A 24,523-nucleotide genomic window follows, 5' to 3' on the forward strand; every position below is an offset into this window, starting at 1 on the left:
GATCTTAACTGTCATCCCAAACAGTAGCTCTCAGAGCTAACTTAGCAATCCTAGAAGTTTGCAACGGATTTCTCAGAGGTTCAAGAAAAATCTAAAGACGGTTGGAGTCAGAAAAAAATCGTGAGTTAGAGTCCCACAAACATTTTTTTCATTGCCAGAGGTCCTTGACAGTTAGTTTTGTAGGGTTGCTTAAACAGATAGTGCCATTGCAAAGATCACATTTATCTTCAATTTTTTCGTCGATCCTCTGGATGTAGAGTTTTGTTAGTTTGCAATACCCAAAACGAAGTTGTGCCAAAGTTGTCCGTGTTCGTCTGGGGAGACATTTGTTTCACATTAAGTAAGTCTGTGTCATTTAACATGGTCTCAACATTCGCATATCGGTATTTCAGTGTTAAAGCTTGCATGCTTTGCTGCAGATCTTTTGTATAGCTGTTAAATCGTCATCTCTCATCAGTATCATGGTTGTGCTGTGGCTGAGTCCTCGATATGTTTTGGTACGACTTTCGACAATTTTAGGTATCCAGATCTTTCTTCTGACTTTCAAACCTAAAATAAAATGAGTTGTAACGATAATACTTACGATAATGAGGGCTCCTTATGTTCATCTGACGTCATTAATGGATGATATCATTATTCATGGGACGAATAAAAGTGATGACATTATTTGCCTTTTCGCTAATTCAATCAACCAGTTTGTATGAGACGAATGGAAAAGATAACTGCTGTAAAATTTCTCTGATTCGATGGAAAACTTCCGTAAAAACCGCTTTTTTAAGTATTTTACCTTCTTTTCATCGAAAGATTCATCAAAAATATTTTAAATTATTAACTCAAAAATTATAAATGAATTTCCAGGTTCAATCTTTATTAAAAGATGCTCTTGGGAGAAATCGGAGACTCCTTCAGTACCTTTTCTAACAGTTGCCTTGTTTTGAAATAACAAAATAAAAACGAAAACTAGATGGCGCTGACCATATTCTTTCAAAATAACTGTTCGAGATCGAGTTCGTTCGTATGCTGCACGTATTTGTGTAGTGTTTATCACACATTTGTGCAAAGTGTGACGACATGAATTTTTCGTCTCTGGGCCCCACAGAACGCCGTATGCTGTGTAGTGTTTGTACAAAATCGTTTTCTGTGAGCTGGGGGATGTACAAAATGATTTTTTGCGACCTGGGATTCTCGTACACGATGCTACAGAAACACGTATAACTTTGCGGGTCCATATCTCCGAAAATTTCCACTACTTCCAAGAAAAGTTCTTCCATGAATTATAGAACTCGATATCCTCTATCGACTTTCCAAGGATGAAAAGCACAAAAAATCACAAGAAATGACCAAAAATCGTAATTTAATGACCATGACACTTAAGGCGCCGCTTCACCTGTCATCGAAAAAAGGCGTCGCCTTAAACTGTAAAAATGTTCGGTGCGCTGGGGCATTTCACAAATTGGCAGTTTGAATTCGTTTCTCGGAGAGTCAAGACGTGTTTCCGCCATTGGGTTACTATTTATTTACTAGTGGATCATCTTTGAGTGGGAAAAAGGAGAAAAATTGATAACAAAAAAAAAATTAAATAAAATCTATATCGAAAAAAGGAAAAAAAGAAAAAAATAATAAAAGAAAAGATTTATTACTAAAAAAAAAGAAAAAAAAGCAAAAAAAAAGAATTCAAAATGGGATGTTGTGTAGGACTAATAAAAGTATTAATCGTTCTTTTGAACACCCTGTTTTTGGTAAGTCTGAAAAATTCCATTAATTGCGAAAACGAGAGATATCTTTTGTCATAAAAAGCAAAAAGAAAAAGCCTCGGGAAAAAAATGATGAAAAAAAATTAGTTCAGCATCCTCCAAATTTCTCTTAAAATGAGGGGAATTTCTTCGTACGACGATTATGCGATGAAGATAACAAAACAAGGGACATGCAAAACACTGCGCAATAGCAATTGGATGCTTCGTTTTTGCTACTGCGTCCTATCTATCTTCTTCTTCCTTGTTGTTGTTGTTGTTGTTATAGAGCGTTCACTCACACAAACGCACAATTTCGTATTCCTGTTTCCCTGTTTGATACTCCTTTCTCTGTAAAAGTTCATGATTACTCATAATAATATTCTAATGTTTAACGTTCCTGTTTTTTATCGAAATTCGCAGCAAACAGCGTGACGTTCCTATTCAACATATGCATTTTATGAGGACGTTCTATTTATGTTTTTCAATATATTCATACTAAAAATTTTTTAGTGAGGACTGACTCTGCATATAAAATTGAAAAAAAAAATACTAAATTCAAGAAACGTACAAACGACGAAGACAATTCTTTATATGAATGAAAGTTTATTTTTTTGTCTTTTCTCGTTCCGTGAATTAATTTAAAGTCTAATCGCTTGATCGACACACATTCTTGCCCTATAAATTCATTTTAAAGTCCGTCCTCCCTAGTCACGGTTCAACGAATTCATTTTATTTTTTGTGTCTTAATCATTCCCAGAACTGATGATTTTATCGAGAAAAACTTTAATTTGAAGCAAAGGACTAAAAAAAGCAATTAATTAAGCTAATGAGAAAAGTGGCAGAAGAAATTAATGAGAAATATTATTAAGAGATTATGCAGCAGAAAAACATCTGACAATGAAGTGAAGTGTGCAAATTAATGATTTTTCTTCTCGGAACACTTCAAAATGAGAAAGTCATTTTTTTTTTCTTCAAACAATCATCATTTTGTTAAATAAAAGGAAACATGAAAAGGACCATTTCCTTGTGATTTGATACAAAAGTACAATGAATCAATTTTGTCGTCGCACTTTTGCTCAAATACAAAAGGAAACAAACAAAAAAAAGTCATTTTTTCTACCTTTTCTTCGTTTTTTCTTCTACCTATTGATTCTTCTGTAGAAAAGCAATAAAAAAAACTTTGGTCTGCATTTTACGGTTATTAAGATAATTTCGAAACCCAAAAGATAAATAAACGGCCACAAACTCGCAAAAAAAAAACTTTCGTTCGTGCTTATCTGTGAGACAATAAAAATGAGGGAAAAAAATCAGTGAATAAAATGATAAGAGAGAAGCGTCTTCTAACGGAAATGTCGGGCCGGCAAAATATAATAATCCACGATTACTCAAGACTTTGTACTTATTCGGTTTCGATTCGTACCTATAAATAAAAAAAAAATGTAAATAAACTTTTTTTTTGTAAAGTATTTTTAGGCAAGTGCAATTTTTTAAAATGTTACACATTTTTAATTTAAAAAAATGGTTTTAATTTTGCTAAAATTTTTTTTTATAATTTTTCTAAAAGTTACTGGTGAAAATAATTTTAGTTTAATTTTCTTTAAATTTTATTCAGGTTAAAAATTGTTAAAAATATTAAAATTTTAAAAATTTTAGATTTTATAAAAAAAAAATTCAATAATTTTTTAATTTCTAAAAAAGACGTTTAAATATTTATGAAAATTGCGATTTAATATTTTAAAATATTAAAAACATAAAATATATTTTTTTTATATATTTTTTGACCAAATTGATGAAAAAACTGAAAATTTTATAAATTGAAAATTTCGAAAAAAAATTTATATTCAAAATTAGACTATTGAAAATTTTTAAAAAATTTTTTGTTTTAAAAATTAAACAAAAAAAAATCAAATTTATTTAAATATTAATAAATGTAAATATTTTATTTTATTAAAATTAAATCTAATGAATAATTAAAAAATTAAATCAAAAATGTCTTACTTGAAATTTTAAAAAATAAAAAAAAAATTAATTTATATTTTTTTTTGTCGAATTCAGTCCAAATACAAAATACATGGGTTTAACATTTTTTAAAGAAAATTTTTATAAAAAAATTATTAAAAAAAAAAAATTTAAGTTAAAATGTGAAAAAAAATTTAAAATTGCACTTGCCCGAATTAAGTTTATTATTCGAAAATTTATTTATTTATTATTATAATTAAATACTTGCTTGGCATGGCGCTTCTGCCGCACCCTGTATGTATGTTTGTGTTAAATACCTACGAAAAACCGCATTATTATCATAAAATTGTGTATTTATTGCTGGCCATTTTTATTGTAACGCGCCTCATTCAATTTCTCTCTTTCTCTACTTTCCGATCTAGATCTGAACACTAGACAAGTAGTATGTTTGAAAGATTTCGTTGACCTTTTCATCAACATCAGACGATTGCTCTACTAAAAATAGACAATTTTTCGAACATTTTTACTACAAAATAAACAACATGCTTTCGTTGTACATGGGGACAGCTACACACTCAAATATTTACTTTTTTATACATTTTTCCATTCCCTTCGGCTCAGTTTTTGTTTATTCTCGCCAACTAGACAAGTTACTTTTTAATCACTTAAACAAACTGCATGTTTTTCAATATTTTCACATTTATTTATTCACGGTCTCAAGAGTTCGAAGAGACAATTTTTTACATTTTTTATGATGTAAAGTTATGTTTTATTGAAGAAAAAAAACTTTCCGTGATATTATTAGAACCAGTTTTACCTACGACGACGACGAATTGCCAAACAACAGTTCCCTACGCAAAAATACTTGCTCTATTGTTCGAAACATAATAAATAAAATTTTCGTGTAGAAAAAGTATGAAATTGATTGCAATTCAATAAACAAACTGTAAATTGCAGTAAATGTCCAATTATCTATTCACTTTTCCTCTCCTCAGCAACATTCCTGCAAGTGACATGATATATGGCGCGTATGCTCTATGCGACAAAACAGCAAATCCCACATCCATAAATCATATGCGAGAGTAGCATAAACATGTTTAATATAACAATAAATAAAAAAAACTCAAGAACCGGTACACATAACTTGATAAGTTGAGACTTACGAGTGGAAAAAGAAGAAAGAAGCAAAAAAAAAACAAACATGATGATGCATTAATAAATTGTCCATTGACTTTTGCACACAAATTATACTTTTAATACAGTGTCTGAACTATGATGTGATGTGGATATGAAAGTAAACATTTTTTTTTTTTTATTTGAATGACCAAACAGATTTTTTTTGTATTGTAAGGAACTCATGTTTCGCTTATTTTGCGATTTATTAAAATTATTATAAGTCATTTTTAATGAAAAATAATTTTTTAAATCTTTCATAATTTTTTTTTCTTGAGAAATTTAATTATTTTGAATGAAATATGAGAAATTTTTAACAAGTCTCATTTTAAAGGTTGACCAAAAAATTCAAATGAATGCTGAATAATGGTTAAAAAATGTCTAAAACAGAAAAAATAAATAAAAAAATGTGGATCAAAATATTATGTCACGTTATTTATTTATTTTGTTGTTGTTAAGAATTGAATATGAATGAAATTTTAGTAAAAAATAATTTTTATTTAATAAAAATAAACAAAATAATTTTTTAACTAAAAATTTTTAACTAACAAATTTTTTTTATTATTAATATTAAAATTTTTTTTTAATTAATCGAATTTAATTTATTTAATTTTTTTATTAAAAATATACCTAACGCATTAAAAATATTATTAAATTAAAATTAAAAATATTTTTAAAATAAATTAAATTTAAAATTAATTTCTAGAATTTTTAAATACAAAAATATTTTTTTAAAATTTAATTAAACATTTTTAAAATAATTTTGAATTAAAAATAAAAAAAATCTCCATATTAAACAAAATATTTTTTTTTTATTTTTTTAAATAATTTTTTTAACAATTTTTAACTAAAAATATATTTTTTAATTAAAAAATATTAAAATTAACTTAATTTAAAAAAATATTTTTTTAATTAATAGAATTTTTCATTCAATTTTTTTAATTAAAAATATGTCCTATTAAAATTATTTTCAAAATTTAAAAAAAATTAATTTAAATTTAAATAAAAAATAATTTTTAGAGCTTAAATTAAATTAAAGATTTTTCAAATAATTTTAAAATAATAATGTTTTCCTAATTCAATAAAATTCAATACATATTTTATTTTTAAATTTAGCGAAACACCAACCTTTCACAACACGACCTAGCCGCCTGATGTGTGGTTTGGTTTTCTTCATGCATGTTTCACAGCGATATTAGATACAAAATTTTTCAATTATTTTTGCTAGATTTCAATTAAAAAACCAAACATATTCAATTTCTGTCTATTCCATACAAATACTTGTCTGTACTGAATCTCACAAATATTAAATTTAACATTTTAAGTGATGCGGTTCATTGTACGAAAAATGAAACACTCAATTTTATTGTGGTGATGACCTTATCATCGAAGAAACCTATTAAGTTTGAAATCTTGTGTGTTCATTTTTTTTTTCTTTCTTCTTCCAGGTGAGCTGAGAATTTACGAGTTGATTCAGAGAAAATGTTATTTATGGCCGAAACATATCGGTCAATGCGCCCCGCTTCTCATGCTCCGTGTGAAGTATTCCAAAATTAAAAATTAACATTCCGTCACTTTTCTCATATTATCATTATCACCCAATTTCGAGTGAATGAGATTTAAAATTTTATTATTATTATGATGTAACTTTCATTAAGAGACGAAATTATTTTTCTTTTATTAAAAAGTGTCGCTTTGGTAACACAATACGATGCGAACTTTATTCACATTTAATTAGACACTGAAGAAGATTATTTTATTTTGAAGCTCTTTTTCTGTCACGAATGTATTTTTTTGTTGTTTGGTGCAAGATTATACACAAATGATACCATTTTCGTCTATTTTTATAATAAATAAATTAGGCATTTCACATAAAAGTGACAGATATTTAGAGATTACGCTGCTTTTTCAGTCATAAGTAGACAAGTAATAGTTTATGTCACACCAACTTCATAACGCGCGACATTTTCGTGAATTAATTTTTGACCAAACGTTGAAGCTTATTATCCCAAAAGGGAATTCGAGGTGTAAAATATGGCAATAAGTTCAGGGTCACTTATTTTTATTTTTTTGGGGGAGCGAAATTTCTTCAATGTGTTAGAATAAATAGATAAATATATCGATATCAACTTTATGGGAAAGAATTTGTTGAAACAAAACAACTAAATCGCATTTTAAAATTCTAAACTCCAATTTTCACTATAAATATTGCTCAATGAGCTCCCACAAAAATTTAAGCATTTAAAAATTTATAAATTTTTCGATTTTCCATGAATTTTCCGAGTTTTCCCAAGATTTTCCACGAATTTTCCGGAATTTTTCCAGGGTTTTCAAGTTTTTTCGATGTTCTTCACTAATTCTCATATTTCATGTTGCTCAATGAACTCCAACAAATATATAACCATTTTAAAAATTTTCGATTTTAAAAAATTTTCCAAGATTTTCCAAGAATTTTCCGGGTTTTTTCTATGTTTTTTACCAGTTTTCACTTTTCATATAGCTCAACAAATTTCAACAAAAATTCAAGGACCTAACAATTTTAATTTTTTTCGATTTTCCTCGAATTTTCCGAGTTTTCCTTAGGTTTTCCACGAATTTTTCGAGTTTTCCTGAGGTTTTCTACGAATTTTCTGAATTTCCCTAAGAATTTCAAAATTTTTCCAAAAGTATTCACGAAAATTCGTCGAATTTCCCAGGAATTAAATATTGAATTTTGCTAATTCTAGCATTTTGAAAATTTTGAATTAGCACAAGGCAAAATTTTAATAACGTTACGGACGGATAGACAGGATAAGCAAAAATTTTCAAAATAAAATTTGAAATGTCGTAAAAGAAAAGTTGAATGTACGAGGAAGATAAGAAACGGAAATCGAAAAAAAATGAAACAAAACAGTGGGGAGTCATGTTTCAATATTTACCTAACGAGTGGTGTTGACAAGAAGGATACAATGCATTTTTAGGCGCAAAATGTCATCACCACACCCCACTATCGTAGCGTCCCACATCCCACGAAAAAACTTTTACTCTGACATCATTACACAGATAGTTACGTCGGTCGTAGCACTTTACAACAAAGAGCAGTTCATTCGAGTCCGACGATATGAGGGCGATCGATAATCGGGATACTGGAAGTTTTTCCGTACCAACTGGAACATTTTCATTCAATTTTCATCACAACGTTGTTACAACGGAGTTGGAGAATCACACAACTTTCGTGTATTTTCACTGCACAGCCTCAGTAGCGCGTGGCACTAAGACGCGGCGGAGAGATGCTTTCTGTTATTACTTTTCTCAAAATGTGTGCGTTATGTGTCGACAAACAACAAACAAAAAAAATTGAGGGGGAACTTGCGACACACAAACATAACAATTTCACTCTCATTTCATTTCTCCATGGATATTTTCTTCTGTTTTATTGCTCTTCTGGTTCCCGTGTTACTTACATGTATGACGCGCGTAATGTAATCAAAGAGTAATCACATAAATGCTTAATGTTCTGTGTGTTCATCCACTTCAGGATTGAAAAAAAAATTTTTTAAGGCGAAAAACATAGAATATTTTCACTTTTTGGCACTTTTTAGATTTTTTGGAAAAATTCAGGATAAAAAATAAAATAAAAATGAAAGTTTTCGCAGTTTTTTTAATAAAAAAAAATAATAAATTAAAATTACGAATGGTTCTGCATTTTTAGTTAAAATTTCATTAAAAAATTAAAATTTTCAAAAATTATTTTTTTTTATTTTAAAAATTTTTTTTTTTTAATTTTTAAATAATTTTTTTTTAATTTTTAAAAATATTTTTTTTTAATTTTTAAATAATTTTTTTTTTAATTTTTAAAAATAATTGATTTAAAAAAATATCTTAGATAATTTTAATTTAAAAAAAAATTAATTTTAAAATGCTTTTAAATTATATTTATACAAATTTTTAGAGTTTCAAAATAAAATTTTAATTTAAAAAAAAAATAAAAAAATCAATTTAATTTAAAATTTATCTTCCTCCTTAAACGCCACAAAAAGCAAAATAATAAAATTTTATCGCCTAAGTAAGGATCAGCGAATGTATTTTTAGAATCGTGATGCGAGTTAAAAATAAACTTTGTTTATAAATCTCGTGATGTGTCATACTTTCCGTTACTTGGCTAATTCATCCCGTCACACATCACTTCTGATGTGTTTTCTTGTTTGCTTTTTCAATCACTTTTTTTTAAGCTGAACATGATATCACTACTAGAGATTTTTTTTGCCCACCCGATTATTGCGAATGACATAACGAGCGCGCGCAGCAGATTCTTTATTTTTGCGAAAAAAAAAAACAAAATAAAAACGAAACAAACTAATTATGTGAAATACGTCTCATTTCTCTTCTTAAGATTTTCTCAGAACACAAAATAATATAATTCACGACGAAGAGCAAAAATACAATGTTTAGACATTTTAATCGTGACAGGAGTCAATTGCTTGACATGCATAATTAACCTTTGATGTTGTGACGTCTGGATTGTCTAAATTAAAGCGAAAAATCTGCGGAATTTGTCAGAGCGGAATTTTTGTGCATCACACAAGTGCAAGCGTTTTGAACAGGGCTGAAAAAAATTTTTGAGTCGAAATTAATTGGATTTGAACTTTAAAACTATTTTTTTTTTTGTAAAATAATATTTTATTTTATTTATTATATTTTTTTTATTTTAAAAAATATTTTTAATTTATTTAAAATTAAATAAATTTATTTTTAAAAAATATTAAATAAAATAAATTAAAATATTAAAAAATTGAAATATTATTTTGCAAAAAAAAATTTTGAACTTAAAAAATAATTAATTTTGTTATTTTAAATTAAATTTCTAATTTTTCGCTAAAAAAACCATTTTTGTGTAAATTGAATATTTTTCCTATAGAATTTTTTTCATTTAAAAAATTTAAAGCCAAACTTTGATTTTCTCAATGGTTCTGATATTTTTTCGTCAAATAATGGGCTTAAATAATTGCATTTTTTTTTTAAAAAGTTTTTATTAAAATGTGGTATTTTTCTTTTTTATAAAAAAAAAAATAAAAAAAATTTTTTTTATAAGGCGAATAAATTTAATATTTTCATTTTTTGTCCCATGAGGATTTTCTCGAAAAAATAAAAAAAATAATTGAATTTTTTAAAAAAAACGTTGATTTTAAATTTAAAATTTATTATTTTAAAATTTGAACTTAATAAAAAATTAAAATTTTTTAAAAAATAAAAACGTGACTTTAAAATTTTTTTTTCAATAAAAAAATTGAAAATTTCTTTAGTTTTTTGTATAATTTTACCGAATTTTATTTTTTTATTTATATAAAATTAAAAAAATTAAAAAAGGGGGGGAGACAAAAAATAAATAAATAAAATAAAAAATTAAGTCTCAAAAAAATTTTTTTTTAATTCGAATAATCGATAATTTTTTTCATCCCTGTAAACCTTGACTTTGAACACATTTTTCGAATGTCGTGCAACAACTGATGCATTTCTTAATTATATTTTTTTTATATATGACACGTTTGCACGATATCCTGCTTACCGAAAAATTAAATTATTAAATATTTATTTGTTGAATTTCCGTCCTGTCCCTATCTCTCTCTCTCGGGAGTTGTTTAACCCATTTTCCGTTCGTTAAATTGTTATCTCCATTTATCATCGTTGAATTATTCACCCTACGAAAATTTTCACGTCATCTAGATAGAAACATTTTATGTTTCAAAAAGGACAATGCAACAATAATATGACGTAAAATACAAACCAGGTGCTGTGAATTCCCTTTAAAACGTGTTTCTACCCCTAAAGTAGTGCCACCCTTTCGGAAGGGCAATGTACTAATAATGCACAGCGGAATATGAGAAACCACTTTACGAGTGTTTTTTAAAATATTCATAGCTCTCGTTCTCGAGATGATTGTTTGAGATCATTATTTTCTATTATTTTACGGTTATTATCCTTTTGCAAACCACTCTCAAGTAGATTTTGTGAAATATTGTCGTCTCTTGTATCTTAATTACCAACAATTTCAAGAGTTGAAGTTGAAATTTTAACTTTTTACGATTCCAATTATTCATTATTAGTCGAAATTATGTTCGGTCATCATTTAATATTCAAAGCGCCATACATCAAAAGCGAGTGGGGGCTCCGTCGATGTCTGGAACGAAACAAAAGAATGACCGGCAAAGAATAAAAAAATAATAATCATAAAAGGAGAAGATGATACATTACCTAATATTACGTCTCAACATAGATTTTTGTCCGTTAAAGGTCGTAATTGACCGTTTGATTTGTCTCACCCTCGAAAAAAAAAATCTAAATTAAAGAAAAAAAATTTAACTAAATTTTGTAAATAAACGCGGTGCTCATTGAAGCATTAATGAAATATTTTATTTTTTTATAACAAAAAAAACGAATTTTATTGTGGATTTTATTACTGCAACGTATAAAAAATATAAGTAAATAAACAAACACTTACCTATCTTAAGCCGAATGTAAATAAATAATAATTTTGATGCACTCTCCGGACTTATCAGCACTTTCATAACCAAATATGAACGCGAAACGATGATCTAATAAAAAGCTGGATTATATTTTTAAATTAAACAGATCATCGACCACTAAAAAGCAGACACAAAAATTTCTTCTGTAGTTTATGAGGCAACGTGGGTGATAGAAATTGAAGAAAAAAACGAAAAAAAAATTAAAAGAGACAACTTTTCGAGCATCGAAACATAAATTACGTGCGAAACATACACAACACTCAAGCACATAACTAATTAGAAATCAATTAAATTCAACATAAATTCTCGCGCAGTCCAACCAACGTAAAAAATTTTTTTTTTTGTTGCATTTGATTGAAACAAATCGCTGTCATGAGATGGAATAAGGTGATACATAACTGATGATTGACGTTCAGATTTATTTTTTGTTTGTTTTTACTTTTTCCTTTAAAAAAACGTTTGAAAAAAAAACAATGAAGAAGAGATGCGACATTCAGATATATTTATTTATTTATTTGAAAACAATAAAAATATTTCGCATTCCCCGTTTTTGTAGAAACGATAACAATGTTTAAGAGATCCATCATTTGGACATATAAATAAAAAATAAAGAACGATTATTTGTCATCATCATCATCTTCTTCGTTTTTGATATTTTTTTTCTTAGATTTTGTTAAACGCAGTTGATTTGTTGAAATAATGTGACATTTTGTTTGCCGAGATAAAGTTTTTGTTTGAATAAAAGTTTTAAATTGCATTAAAAGAAATGTGCTGGTTTGGAAGTTAAAAAGAAGTTTCAAGCAAAAAATTTCTACTTCTAAAATTTTTTAGATGGAAAAAAATTAAAGTAGAATTTTTAAAGACAATTTAAGACATTTTTGAGTAAAAATAAAAAAAAATCGAAAATTAAAAAAAAAATTAAATTCTGAAAAAAATGTCCAATATTTTAGAAAAAAAAATTAGACGAAAAAAATTTTCGAATCTAAAATCAAAATTATTTTTAATAAAAACAATATTTTTTTACGAAACTTAATTAATTTTATATTTTTTTAAATAATAAATTATTAAATTATTTTAAAACAAAATTAATTAAATTAATTTACATTTTATTTAATTTATTAAATTATTATTTAATTTAAATTAAATTGTAAATTAATTTATTAATCAATCAAAATTAATTTTACTTAATTTTCTAGAATTAACAAAAATAAATCTTCTTACAGCAATTATCAAAAATTGAAAAATCAGCAAATTTAACAAAAAATTAAATAAAATGATTGTTAAAAAAATTCATTAAAATTTTAAAAAAATATGAAATACTACTAAAATACTTTAAAAAAATATCGGAATTGAAAAATATAAAAAATATTTATTTTTTTAATTTTCTTTAAACATAAGAACCTTGAATGCGCTTATTTCTACCTTCCTCACGAGGATTTTTCAACATAATCTTTTTATGCAGCTTCATTCAAAAAGACATTTATTTTCTCTTTCAATGGACAAAAATCAACATATTGTCTCTTTTTAAAACAAATAACATTAAAGAAACAAAGATAATATATTGAAATTGTCGTCTTATGCGTTACATTCAGCGACCATCAACCTGGTAAAAGATTTATGGTTATAGAGCTTTGAATACATAAACAAGCCCCTAACGACGACGACAATCAAATTGCATTTCCAGGAGAAAGTGTATTCAAAAAAAAAAGAGTAAGCATTAAATTACAATCAGCTGCATCACATCAGTGGCTTACACAAGTGTAGCCGGCTGTGTGTGTGGCATGACATCGGGATTGCTACAAGTATATCTTTTGTAATTTTGCCGCTTATTTTATCGCAAAGCACGATGTTGCACATTGTTGATTGTTGCTGCACTGTAATTTGTATCGATATATTTATTAATATGAATTTTTCAAGAAATATAAAAAAATGAAACTTGAATGGAGTCAAGTTTCAATAGCAAAGCAATATCTTGTCCGAAAGAGCAATCTACATGCTTAAGAGTTGTAATACTATCCAACGGATTAAATAGAGGTAATATTTGATATCAGTAGGAATAATTAAGTCCCTCAAGCGAGCAATTTAACCTTTTTTGAGCTTTTCAACTACAATTTAAAAAAATCCCTTGTAGAGGTATATTTAAACCCTAAAGAAATTAATTCAATCTCCCTTTCAACCTTTAGGAGTACATTTGACTCCATAGGTTGCTCTTCAGAAGTCAATTTTACTCCCCAGGGGTATGTTTGACTCCTTAGCTTAGCTTTGACTCTTCACGGGTCAATTCGACTTTTGAAGTGTCAATTTAATTCCTCAAGAGTCAATTTTACTCTTCAAGGTTTAATTTTACTCCATAGACGTCTGTTTTATTCCTCAGCTTGCTCCTTAGGAGTCAATTTTACTCTTCAGGGGTCAATTTGACTCCTGAACTGTCAATTCAATTCCTCAAGAGTCAATTTTACTCCTCAAGGTTTAATTTTACTCCTCAGAAGTCTGTTTGACTCCTCAGCTTGCTCCTTAGGAGTAAATTTTACTCTTCAGAGGTCATTTCGACTCTTTGCGGGTCAGTTCGACTTCTGAAGTGTCAATTCAATTCCTCAAGAATCAATTCTACTCCTCAAGGTTCAATTTTACTCCTCATACTCTTTTAGTCTGTTTGACTTCTCAGCTTGCTCCTTAGGCACCTTAGGAGTAAATTTTACTCTTCAGGAGTTTATTTGACTCCTCAGCTTGCTCCTTCAATCGATTCGTGGGTGAGTCGATTCGGCTCCTTAGTGGTCAATCTGATCTGTTATAAGCTTAACCTCACCCACTTTTCGTACATTTGGGCAACCGAGCAACCTGTGTGTTCATAGCTATTAAATTCCAAAACTAGAACTGTAAAAATATTACCATAATGTTGTGTGTCTATGTGTGTCACATTTCTTGTTTCACCTTAGAAGAACATTTTATTTTTCCACGGAATAAACAAAAAATAAATAAATAAGCACGTTGTTAATGTTCCACTTGTGGCATGTTATTTTGCTGTGTGAAGAGAACAGTGAAAGGAAGAGAACGTTTAATTTATAATTGAAAATGTATGTAAATTCTACGAAAAAAAAATCAAAGATATTTTACCTAGATACAGATCGAAAACAGACACAGACCATTAGTTGTTTATCTAATCTGGCATTATGTAAAAGAATCTTGTAAAATTTATGAATTTTTAATGATAATAATGATGATAAACGACATCAAGCGACTTGTTGCGACCGAAAGATGATCACATCGCGTGTCATCAACATACTTTTTCCAGTTCAAGTACGTTCACCGTCACCATTTAAAAAAAACATTTTATGCAAAGAAAACTTTCGCAAGAAAACATATTAATATTTTTGTTTGTTCGTTTCATGGTCACACATGTTATTATCACGAGTTATATCTTCGACGTGAATAAAAAAAAATGCATTTGAATTAATAATGACGGAGGAGACGACGACTACGGTTTGTTTACTGGTCTCATGGCAGTCATTCTATTGTTTATATTTCTTATTCAGAACGCAATCATTTGCATAATGTAGCCGTTGTTGTCGTTGCCAACTGTTAAATTTACCTGATGGTCAAACTCGGCACGGAATCTTATCATGTAGTCTCTTTTGAAATGCAGCTAAAGCAATAAAAATGGATTAACGTGCAAGTCGTACTTTGAATATTGCTAAAATGGAACGCGTTTCTCTTGCGTCAGTTTTTATGATAAGTGAATTGCCAACAAAAGTGCTCCAACAAATTAATATATGCACGACGATTATTATCATAAATATAACGTAAACACAAGTCAACGAGGCCTGTCGAGTGAAATATAGATGACAATGATTTACAACCAAATTTGCGTATCGCTCTCTCGTTGGATGTTTCACTGGAGATGTAATTGAGCGATCAATTGTTACATCTTTTGTGATGTAATTTGTGCTTTGACTCGAATTTGCACATTTTTCACATGAACTTTTGTGTTGTGAAAAATAAGATGTAACAATTTGTCGTGAGATGAGGTACTTAGTTTCGCTTTCTGGACAGTTTTTTTGGTTTTCATGAGATTATAGGGGATTTTTTTAAAATTCATTTTGCGAATTTTTACCCTTTTTATTAGTTTTTTGAACTTTCTCTTTTTTTTAAATGATTTTTTCATATTTTTTTTTAATAAAAAATATATAAAAATACATTTTTTTTATTATGATATTTTAAAAAAAGTAGATATTAATTATAAAATATATTTTTTAAATATTTTAAAGATATTTTTTTAATAAAAAATATTTAATTAATAAAATTTAATATAATTAAAAAAAAATATTTTAAATTTTTTAGTTAAATTTTAATTTTTAAATCAAAGAAAATTAAATCAATTCAAAAAAACATATTTTTTTCCAATTTTGTAAATTTATTTAATTTAAATTTTAAAAAATTAAGATTAAAAAATGAAAAACCCATTAAAAATTGTATTCCCTAGTAAAATTCTTTTTTATTTATTCATGATAATTTAATTTTTTTTAAATAATTTTTTAATTAATTTTAATCAAAAATAAAATTATAAAAAAAATAAATATTAAAAATTAAAATTTATTAAATAAAATTAAAAAAAAACTTAAAATATATTTCATTATTTTTTTTCCCATATTTTTTTCATTAAAAAATAATTTTAAATTAATTAATAAAATTATATATATTTTTTTACTTACGGAAAGACCCTAAACGAGCAAAAAATCGCATAATTCTTCAAAACACGGTAATAAAATAAATTTTTGCAAAATTTGTTTAAACACCTGAACATTCGTGATTCTGTCCCAAGGCTGCTGTGCAAGTAAAAAATCTCTGCACTTTCGCCATTTACGGTGATTATATCATGTTCCGACAGTGTTTATGCAAAATTATTGCCAACTTTCAAGTATCTTGCTCAAAAAATAAAATTAATGTTATTAAATTAAAGCAGCAGCGAGAAAAAAAAGGAATACGACCTAAGACAACAAATAATTTGCATGAATTATCTCTTGCATCACAACAGCCAACACTTTCGTTCAGCACTTGTCTCTTTTAGCACACGAGTGCACACACAAGTGAAATCAATGGTAACTTCAATTCAATTAGTGTCTGATAAAAAATATTATCCACGCTCGTGTCGCTTTTAATCAAAATAATAAGCAAGTCTCGCGAAATTATGCAAAGTATTATAATTTATATCGCCATTCAAATGACAAATAGTTAAATCATCCACGTAAAAAGTGTCATAAATGCTCTTTTTTCTTCATTAAAGTAATAAAATAATAAAAATTATCGTTGAAAGCGCATAATTTTGCATCATTTTTCATTTTATCACACAGCAAAAAAGTATAATTGAAGGTTTCTTTTATTATTTACTTTGTGCAAAAAAAAATTTTTTTTTTCGTTGTTTTAATTCCATTTTACTTTCTGAATAAAATGTTATTATTAGAAGGAAATGTCAATTATACAATGCCAATATTACTAGACTCTCTTAATAATATTATTATAGCGAGCTAGTTGTTAGTTTAATTTGCTATGAAGACATTAAGTAATAGACAGAGTTTATTGTGCTTTCCGGAGTAAACTAATCAAAATATATTTAAGAAACCGAAAAGTTTGCTGAGAACATTGCCAGAGTCTTCAGGTTTGCTAGATGACTCGTTCGGGACAACGGAAAATTTTCGGTGTGCGTACCACGGGTCGTCAGAAAAGCTGTACAAATGTGTGGAGTCCTAAAATAAAAAAAAAATAAATTTTAACATTATTTTTTATTAACGAAAAAAATTAATTAAAATTAAAAAAAAAATAAAATGAAAAACCAAATTAAAATAAATTAAAGAAAAAAATTAAAATAAAAATAAACTTAATTTATAACAAAAAAATCAAATTATCAAAACTTAAATTATTACAGACTTAAATAATATTTTTAATTAAAATACGAATTTAAATTAATTAAATATATATTAAAATTTTTCTTTTTTTGTAAGTTTTTCTAAAATTTGTATTAAATGAACAAAAAAATAAGAAAAAAAATATCATGAATAATTTTTAAAAAAATCCTATTAAATGAAATGTTTAAATTTATTTTGCAAATAATTTAAAAAATTAAAAATAAATAATTTAATCGGCAAAAAGAGTTAATTAAATTGAATTTTGACTTATTTTAAAAATTCATTTTAATTATTTTTAATTTTTTTTTATAATTCAAGCTTAATATTAACTTTTAAAATAAATTTAAAAAAATTTAATTTTAAAATTTTTCCACATGACTGGATATTTTTTAAACTCGTTTTCAACAATTTGAACTATTATTGGCTATTTTCGATATTTTTTTTTAATAAAATAATTAAAAATCATAAAAAAATATTTTGAAAATTGTTAATAATTAAACCAAATGAGGCACTTATAAATTCCGTTAATTGAAATTTTCAAGATATTTTTACTCAAATTAATTTCACGACTCGATAAAAATAGAATTATCTACTCACATCCTGCACAAACGCCTTATTAGCATCTTCAACTTCCTCGCTACTTGTTCCCGTTTGATTTAACGTCTCGTCATTTATATTTTCTTCATTTTTATCAACAACATCCTTGACTTCTATTTCATTTTTTTCTGTTTCCGCACTTTCCTTCCTTGGCCTTGCCTCGTCATTTCCCGCAAATTCTTCCACAATCAATTTTCGCAACAAAAGTTTCAACATTTGGACATCTTTCGATACTTTTCCCTTCTCTGGCTTGATTCCTTCCAAAAATTTCAACGCCCAAATCAAATGAAACTGATCCAAATTCTCGAGATCCGCATCATTCCTCAAAAGTTTCCACAGGACGCCAATTGTGTGATCCAACAAAATTGCAAAATCGGGTGCGGCGACACAAAAATTCGATGGCAACTCATCGAAACCCGCAACACTGAAATCGTAACATTTAAAATTTTGTTCCGAGTCAGACATAATTTGTCAATTTTATGATTATGACAGATATTTCTGAGACTTCTGAGACAAACTATTATTTTTTATTGTGATGCCATTCCAACACTTGTGGAAAAACTATTCATAAACATAAAAAAAATATGAACCTTCATTATATTTTTTTTGCCATATGGTTTTGCTTTTGTTACATCACGATGGCTGGCTTTTCGACGACGTATCGTGCACTAAAATCATAACAATAAAAATGATTTGATTACAAAAGGGCTTATGAATCGCTCTCGCTTACATTTCACATAAACGATTGAGCAAAAGGAGAAAAGCGACCGGCAACACATTTTCTTTCATTCCGTTTACTTGTCAGCACATTTATGATTGTGTGTTACATGAATTGTATGTATAAACATAAATCTAAAAATAAATCTCGTCCATTCATAGACATGATTTTCAAAGGTTTTTTTTTTCTTTTTTTTTTCTTCTTCTTACAATTATTCACACATTACGACAAGAGAAAAAAAACGCCGTTGATTCAGGAAATGTCTATTATTACTGCATGCACACGTTTAGAAGCATTTAGAACTATAATAAAAAAAAGACGAATATATAAATACATTACATTAATGAAATGCTTTCTTGATAACTTTTTTATACTTTTTTTCGCAGACGTTGAAAAAGTGACGATTTGCTAGAAGATTGCTTCAAATTAAATTTAGTAAAATTGTTAAAAATTAAAAAAATTATAATATTTATAAAAATTTTAATTTAAAAAATCATAAATTAATATTTTTTTTATAATTTAATTAACAATTAATAAAATATTTTTAGATTTTTTTAAAATAAAATTTTAATGATTTTTGAAAATGAAAAAAAAATATATTTAAAATATAAATAATGTCAAAAAAACGATATTTCTTCAATTCTTTTTATAAAAATATTTAAATTTAAAAAAATAAATGTGATAAAAAAAATTAATAATTTTTAATAATTTAATTTTATAATTTATTTATTTTTATTTAAATTTATAAATTTAAATTTTTTAAAATAAATAAAATAATATTTTTTTTTTTTTTTTAAAATAAAAAAATTAAATAAAAAATAAAACGAAATTTCTTTAATTTTTTTTAAATAAAAATATTTTAATTTTTTACTTTGAAAAAAAAATCTACGAAATTTTTTTTAAAAATTATAGTTACAATAGAATTTTTTTAAAAATATTTTAAAATTTTTAATTTATTTATTTAAAATTAATTAAATTCAATTAAAATTTTCCAAAATTTATAAATTAAAAAAAAAGAAAAATTTCAGTATTAAAAAATTTTTAAACATTTGCTAAAAAATACCCAAAATTAAAGTAAAAATTAAACATTTTGGTCAAAATTTGTTAATTTTATGATTTTTTTTCCTTCGACCCTCTCGTTTTTAGGATTCTTAAAAAGAAATTGGCGTATTTTTACAAATTCTTCAGCTTGTATTATATAATTAGGACTAATTCTCGTGTTTTAGTCCCATTTACCACAATAAATGTTATTATTACCTTGATTGTTGATAAATATACGTCCCTGTTATTATTAATGGGTCACAAGACTTCGCAACAACAAAAACCGACTCGTGAATCAATTAATTTGAATTTTATGGTGTTATAAAAAAAAATCAATAATTATCGACCTTTCTTTCCATTTCTTTGTTCATGACCTCTTTTCGTCATCGTACTCGAGATGACCTCTCTCTTTCTCTATGTTGACCCACTTTCGCAATGGATGCGCAGATTGCCATTTTGTATCTCTCGTGTGCGATAAAGGTGTGATAAATGCAGATAAATTTATCATCCGAATGCCTTTCTAACTTTTTTTCCACAAAAAAAAAATATTAAATTACGCAGCCAATAAAAAGTTGTTGAACAAGAATTTTTTTTGCACAACATTCCGCAAAGGAAAAACTAATAAAAACTTTGAACATACAAATAAAAATATTAACAAATGTAAACTTTTTCTGGTCCAACAGTCAATATTCTGCCTGCCTTGCAAAATAGGCACATAAATATAATAATAAAATTATTTTTTATTAGTGCAAAAAAAAAAGAGTCGAATTTCCACACGATTCTTTTCGAAGTCGTAGAGAAAGTTGAGAAATATGCAAAGGCACTAAATAAATTGTAAAGTAAATGTGTGAACACATTTCAATTTATTTACATTGAAATAAATTATGTGTGAAGAGGCATTTCATCCATGAGATTAATAGTGCGACAGAAGCGCAACGAAGATTCTTAGTGTCAATACAAGTCATAATTTTGTAATATGCATGAATATGTTTACATATTGAATTACTTACTTACCTACCATAGTATGAAGTAATTGTCTCTCGGTGTATTTATTCAAAAGAGAACGATGCATATTTAAATAAACGATTAGTGTTTATTGTAACTTTTTCACTCACACCAAGTAGGAAACTTAACTGGCAAATCTAAAAAAAATTTAAAGAAGTCAAAAATTCTATTTTTTTAAATTTTAAAATAATATTGAGAAATTTTTAAATATTTTTTCATAAAAAAATTATCAAAATTTTAAGGTTTCTCACAAAAAATAGTTTTTTTTTTATTGATTAGAAAGATAAAGATTAACAAAAATTTTAAAATATTGCCATTTTTTGTGCAGTTTTTCTCGGGATATAATTTTATTTTTCAAAGTAAAATTTAATTTTTTCATCAGAAAAATTTAAAAAAAATAATTTTTAAAATATGCCAAATTTATACGTTTTTTAATAATTTCCTTTTCAAATTAAAACAAAAAAAAATTTTAGGACAAAAATGCCAAAAATTATTTTTTTTTATTTTTTCTTGAAAAATTTATTATTTTAAATAATTATTTAATTTAAAGAGAAAATGATTTAAAAACATATAAATTTGGCATATTTTAAAAATTATATTTTTAAATTTTTCTGGTGGAAAATAAAATTTAAGGAATATTAAGTTCACAAAAAATTTCAATCTGTGCTAAAATGCGTAGTAATTTTTCATGTTTTTTAGTTTTCTAAAAAAAAATTAAAAAAATTACTTTTTTTCGAGAATTTTTTTTTTAATTTTGTTATAGAATTTAATTTTTTCATAAGATATAAATTTTTTGACTTTAAAATTTTTTTAAAAATTTTCTTTAAAAACATTTGTGGCAAATCCAACATAATTTCGCACTTTCAAAATCTTCTTCTCATTGTTTAAAATTGTTACACAAGTTCCAATGTTTTGACTAGATTTGATGTAAAACAGACTTTGAAAATGTTTATTTATTGGATTACTACCTGATTCTCTCACTTACATGCATTGATGCCATAACATTTTACACTTAGCTCCTAAAAAAGAAAATTTTTTGAAATGTCTTTCTTAATTTACGAAACATGACTTTGCTGCATGCACAACAAACAAGTAGCAAAGAGAAAAATAACCCTTTTTTAAACGTTTAACACTTAATCTTAATTAATAATAATGAAAACATTGTAAATGCGTTATAATTACCCGTCTCCCATTTAAATAAAGCTATTTATAGCGGAGACAAGATTTGTGTTCATTTAATTAGCTGATAAGAGATTTTACGCGCACTACGACAATCGGAAGCAGCGACATAATCATTAAACACTAACATATTGTAAAGTCATCATTTTTGTCTGTTTTTCACTGTTTCGAAAGATTTTTTCGAAAAGAGAAACAAAAAAAAAATAAACATTAGGTGTTGGGCGATCGTAAATGTCACCACAACTATGCCCGTCAATTAATTTATTAAACAAATTTATTACATGTGTTGTATCAAAATAGTTTGACATAAACAACATTAAGATAGTGTGTGATGAACATAACGATAAAAATCAATCAACTCGCACCATATTTGAAATATTTTTATGTTTTGTATAAATATTATCCGGAGAATTTACTTTTTTTTATTCATAAGGTGTAACGAATTTGTTGAAGTAGGTGTATGGTTACAGAAGCACCAACGTGAGTTGAGTTGATTTGAATTCGAAGCAGCAGCTAATTTAAATTAGCTCGTCCCGTCGTTCAATTTTATTACTTTGAGCAATTCGGAATGGCGATGCAATAAATCTCAATATGATAATTCGCATATTTTTAAAAAAATTAATTTAAAGAATTAAATTTAAAAAAAATTTAATTTAAAAAAATTTAATTAAAAAATTTAATTTAAAAAATTTAATTTAAAAAATTTATTTAAAAAAATAAATTTAAAAATTTAATTTAAAAAATTTAATTTAAAAAAATTAATTTAAAAATTTAATTTAAAAAAATATTTAAAAAAATTAAACCTTAAAACCAAAATATTTTTTAATGATTCATCAATTCTTCTAAATTTACATAGGAAAATTTTCCAAATTTTTTATGTTTTTGAAAAAATATATTTTATTTTCTTTAAGAAAAATAATTTAATAAAATAATTAAAAAATAATAACCCATTAGTAAAATTTCATAAACTAAAAATTTTATTTCAATTTTTATTTGAAATTTGCATTTTTACTGGCACAAAATACCAAAAAATGAAAAAAAATCATTAATTTTTAAATAATTAATTATTTAAATATTAAAATAAATACTATAATAAAATAATATAATAAAAATAAATACTTTTTTTCGACAAAATCGTAAAATAATAAAATTTTTAAAATTTTTTGTTATAAAAATAAAGAAAATATTCAAAAATAAAATTTTACAGCTTAAAAAATGTTTAAAAAGATTTTAAATAATTTTTTCTTAATTTTAATAAAAACTGCACTTGAACAATTTATCATATTGGCCCTTAAAATATGAACCTCGATAAAAAAGTAGGTGTTGATGTCATCTCTCTAAACTCACATGTTGAATGTTGTTACAAAAATAGTGGGATATTCTCCCTCGTCTTGCCTCGTCGACAAACACAAACATATTAAAATGCATGTTTCTTTCGAAAAACACAAAATCTCATTAATATCTGTTAATTTTTTTGCAGATAGTTTATGAGACATGAACGAATGTGTGGGTCGATCGTCGAGAATGTGACTTTTTTTACCGGTTTTTGATGACGAATGCGGCGGCGGCGTCGCATTCAAGCCGGTATGACTTCAATTTGATCTCATTTTACGAAAATAAAAAATAATTAAAGTGCACCTGATGTCTGGTTACATGCCGCGATTTCGGTAGTGGCAGTACAGGAAGTGATACATAAGACACACCTACCAGCAGATGATATCAATAACCTAACAAAAAAATGAACTATGAGCTAATATGAACGAAAAGACAAAAAAAATGGGATCAATCTATTTTTATATTTCATTGTTGTTCGTGTGTCTGGCGATATATTTACAGAAATAAAAATATGTACTAGTAGACAATATCTTACAAACAAAACACGTAAATAATTGATGTAGTAGAAATTGTGTATATATTCCAATTTCCACATTTTTACGAATGGATGAACAGAATCATGTAATCGAGTAGAGCGAAAAAAAAAGATTGCATTCGATTTTTATTTTATTGCAGTCGATATGATGCCAGAATACGGGGCAATTAATAACACATTGTTGTTGTTGTTGTGATTTGAAAATCGAAACTGGGCGCAATAAATTGCTTGGGTTTTTCTAAAGTTCTCGACGAACTTAAAATAAAAAAAAAATTATTGAATTTTTTCATTTTTAAAATTAAAAATAAAATTTGTTTAAAAACATAATTTTAAATTAATATAAAATAATTAATAAATTTTTAAAAATATTTAAAATTTTTATTATTTTTTAATAATTTTTCATTTTTAATAATAATTTAAATATTATTATATTTATATTTAATTATTTATTTTTTAATTGTTAATTAAATTTTGTATTAAAAATTTTTAAAATAAATTATTTTTTTTTTAAATTTCAACTTAAAAAAATAATAATAAATACTTTAAAAATATATTTTTAAATTTTTGATTATTTTTTATTTTTAATAATAAATTTAGTATAAAATTTTATATTTTGTATTAAAAATTTTTAAAAATAAATATTAAATTATTTTTTTTTTAATTTGAATAAAATTGATTATTAGGTATAATCAAAAAATAATTTTTTTTTTATTTTTTTCAATGAATTTTGTTTTTTTTTTTTTATTTTACGTTAAGATCAACTTTTTTATTTTTTTTAATTAAAATATTTAAAAATATTTTTACAAATTAATACAAATAATTGCTTTAAAATTATTATTTAAATT

At 25.6% G+C, this 24,523-nt stretch overlaps 1 protein-coding gene across 1 annotated transcript in view; it reads left to right on the forward strand.

The window, feature by feature from the left end:
* The first annotated feature begins 1,481 nt into the window (after positions 1 to 1,481).
* The window catches only part of LOC134833623 (CD9 antigen), a 28,203-nt gene continuing 5,161 nt past the window's right edge, over positions 1,482 to 24,523 (forward strand). The window contains exon 1 of the mRNA XM_063848002.1: positions 1,482 to 1,739. Within this exon, the coding sequence (XP_063704072.1) occupies positions 1,680 to 1,739 (60 nt within the window). The 5' untranslated portion in view covers positions 1,482 to 1,679. The remainder of the gene's footprint in view (positions 1,740 to 24,523) is intronic.

Source organism: Culicoides brevitarsis, chromosome 3, assembly GCF_036172545.1.
Source record: "Culicoides brevitarsis isolate CSIRO-B50_1 chromosome 3, AGI_CSIRO_Cbre_v1, whole genome shotgun sequence".
Taxonomy (NCBI): domain Eukaryota; kingdom Metazoa; phylum Arthropoda; class Insecta; order Diptera; family Ceratopogonidae; genus Culicoides; species Culicoides brevitarsis.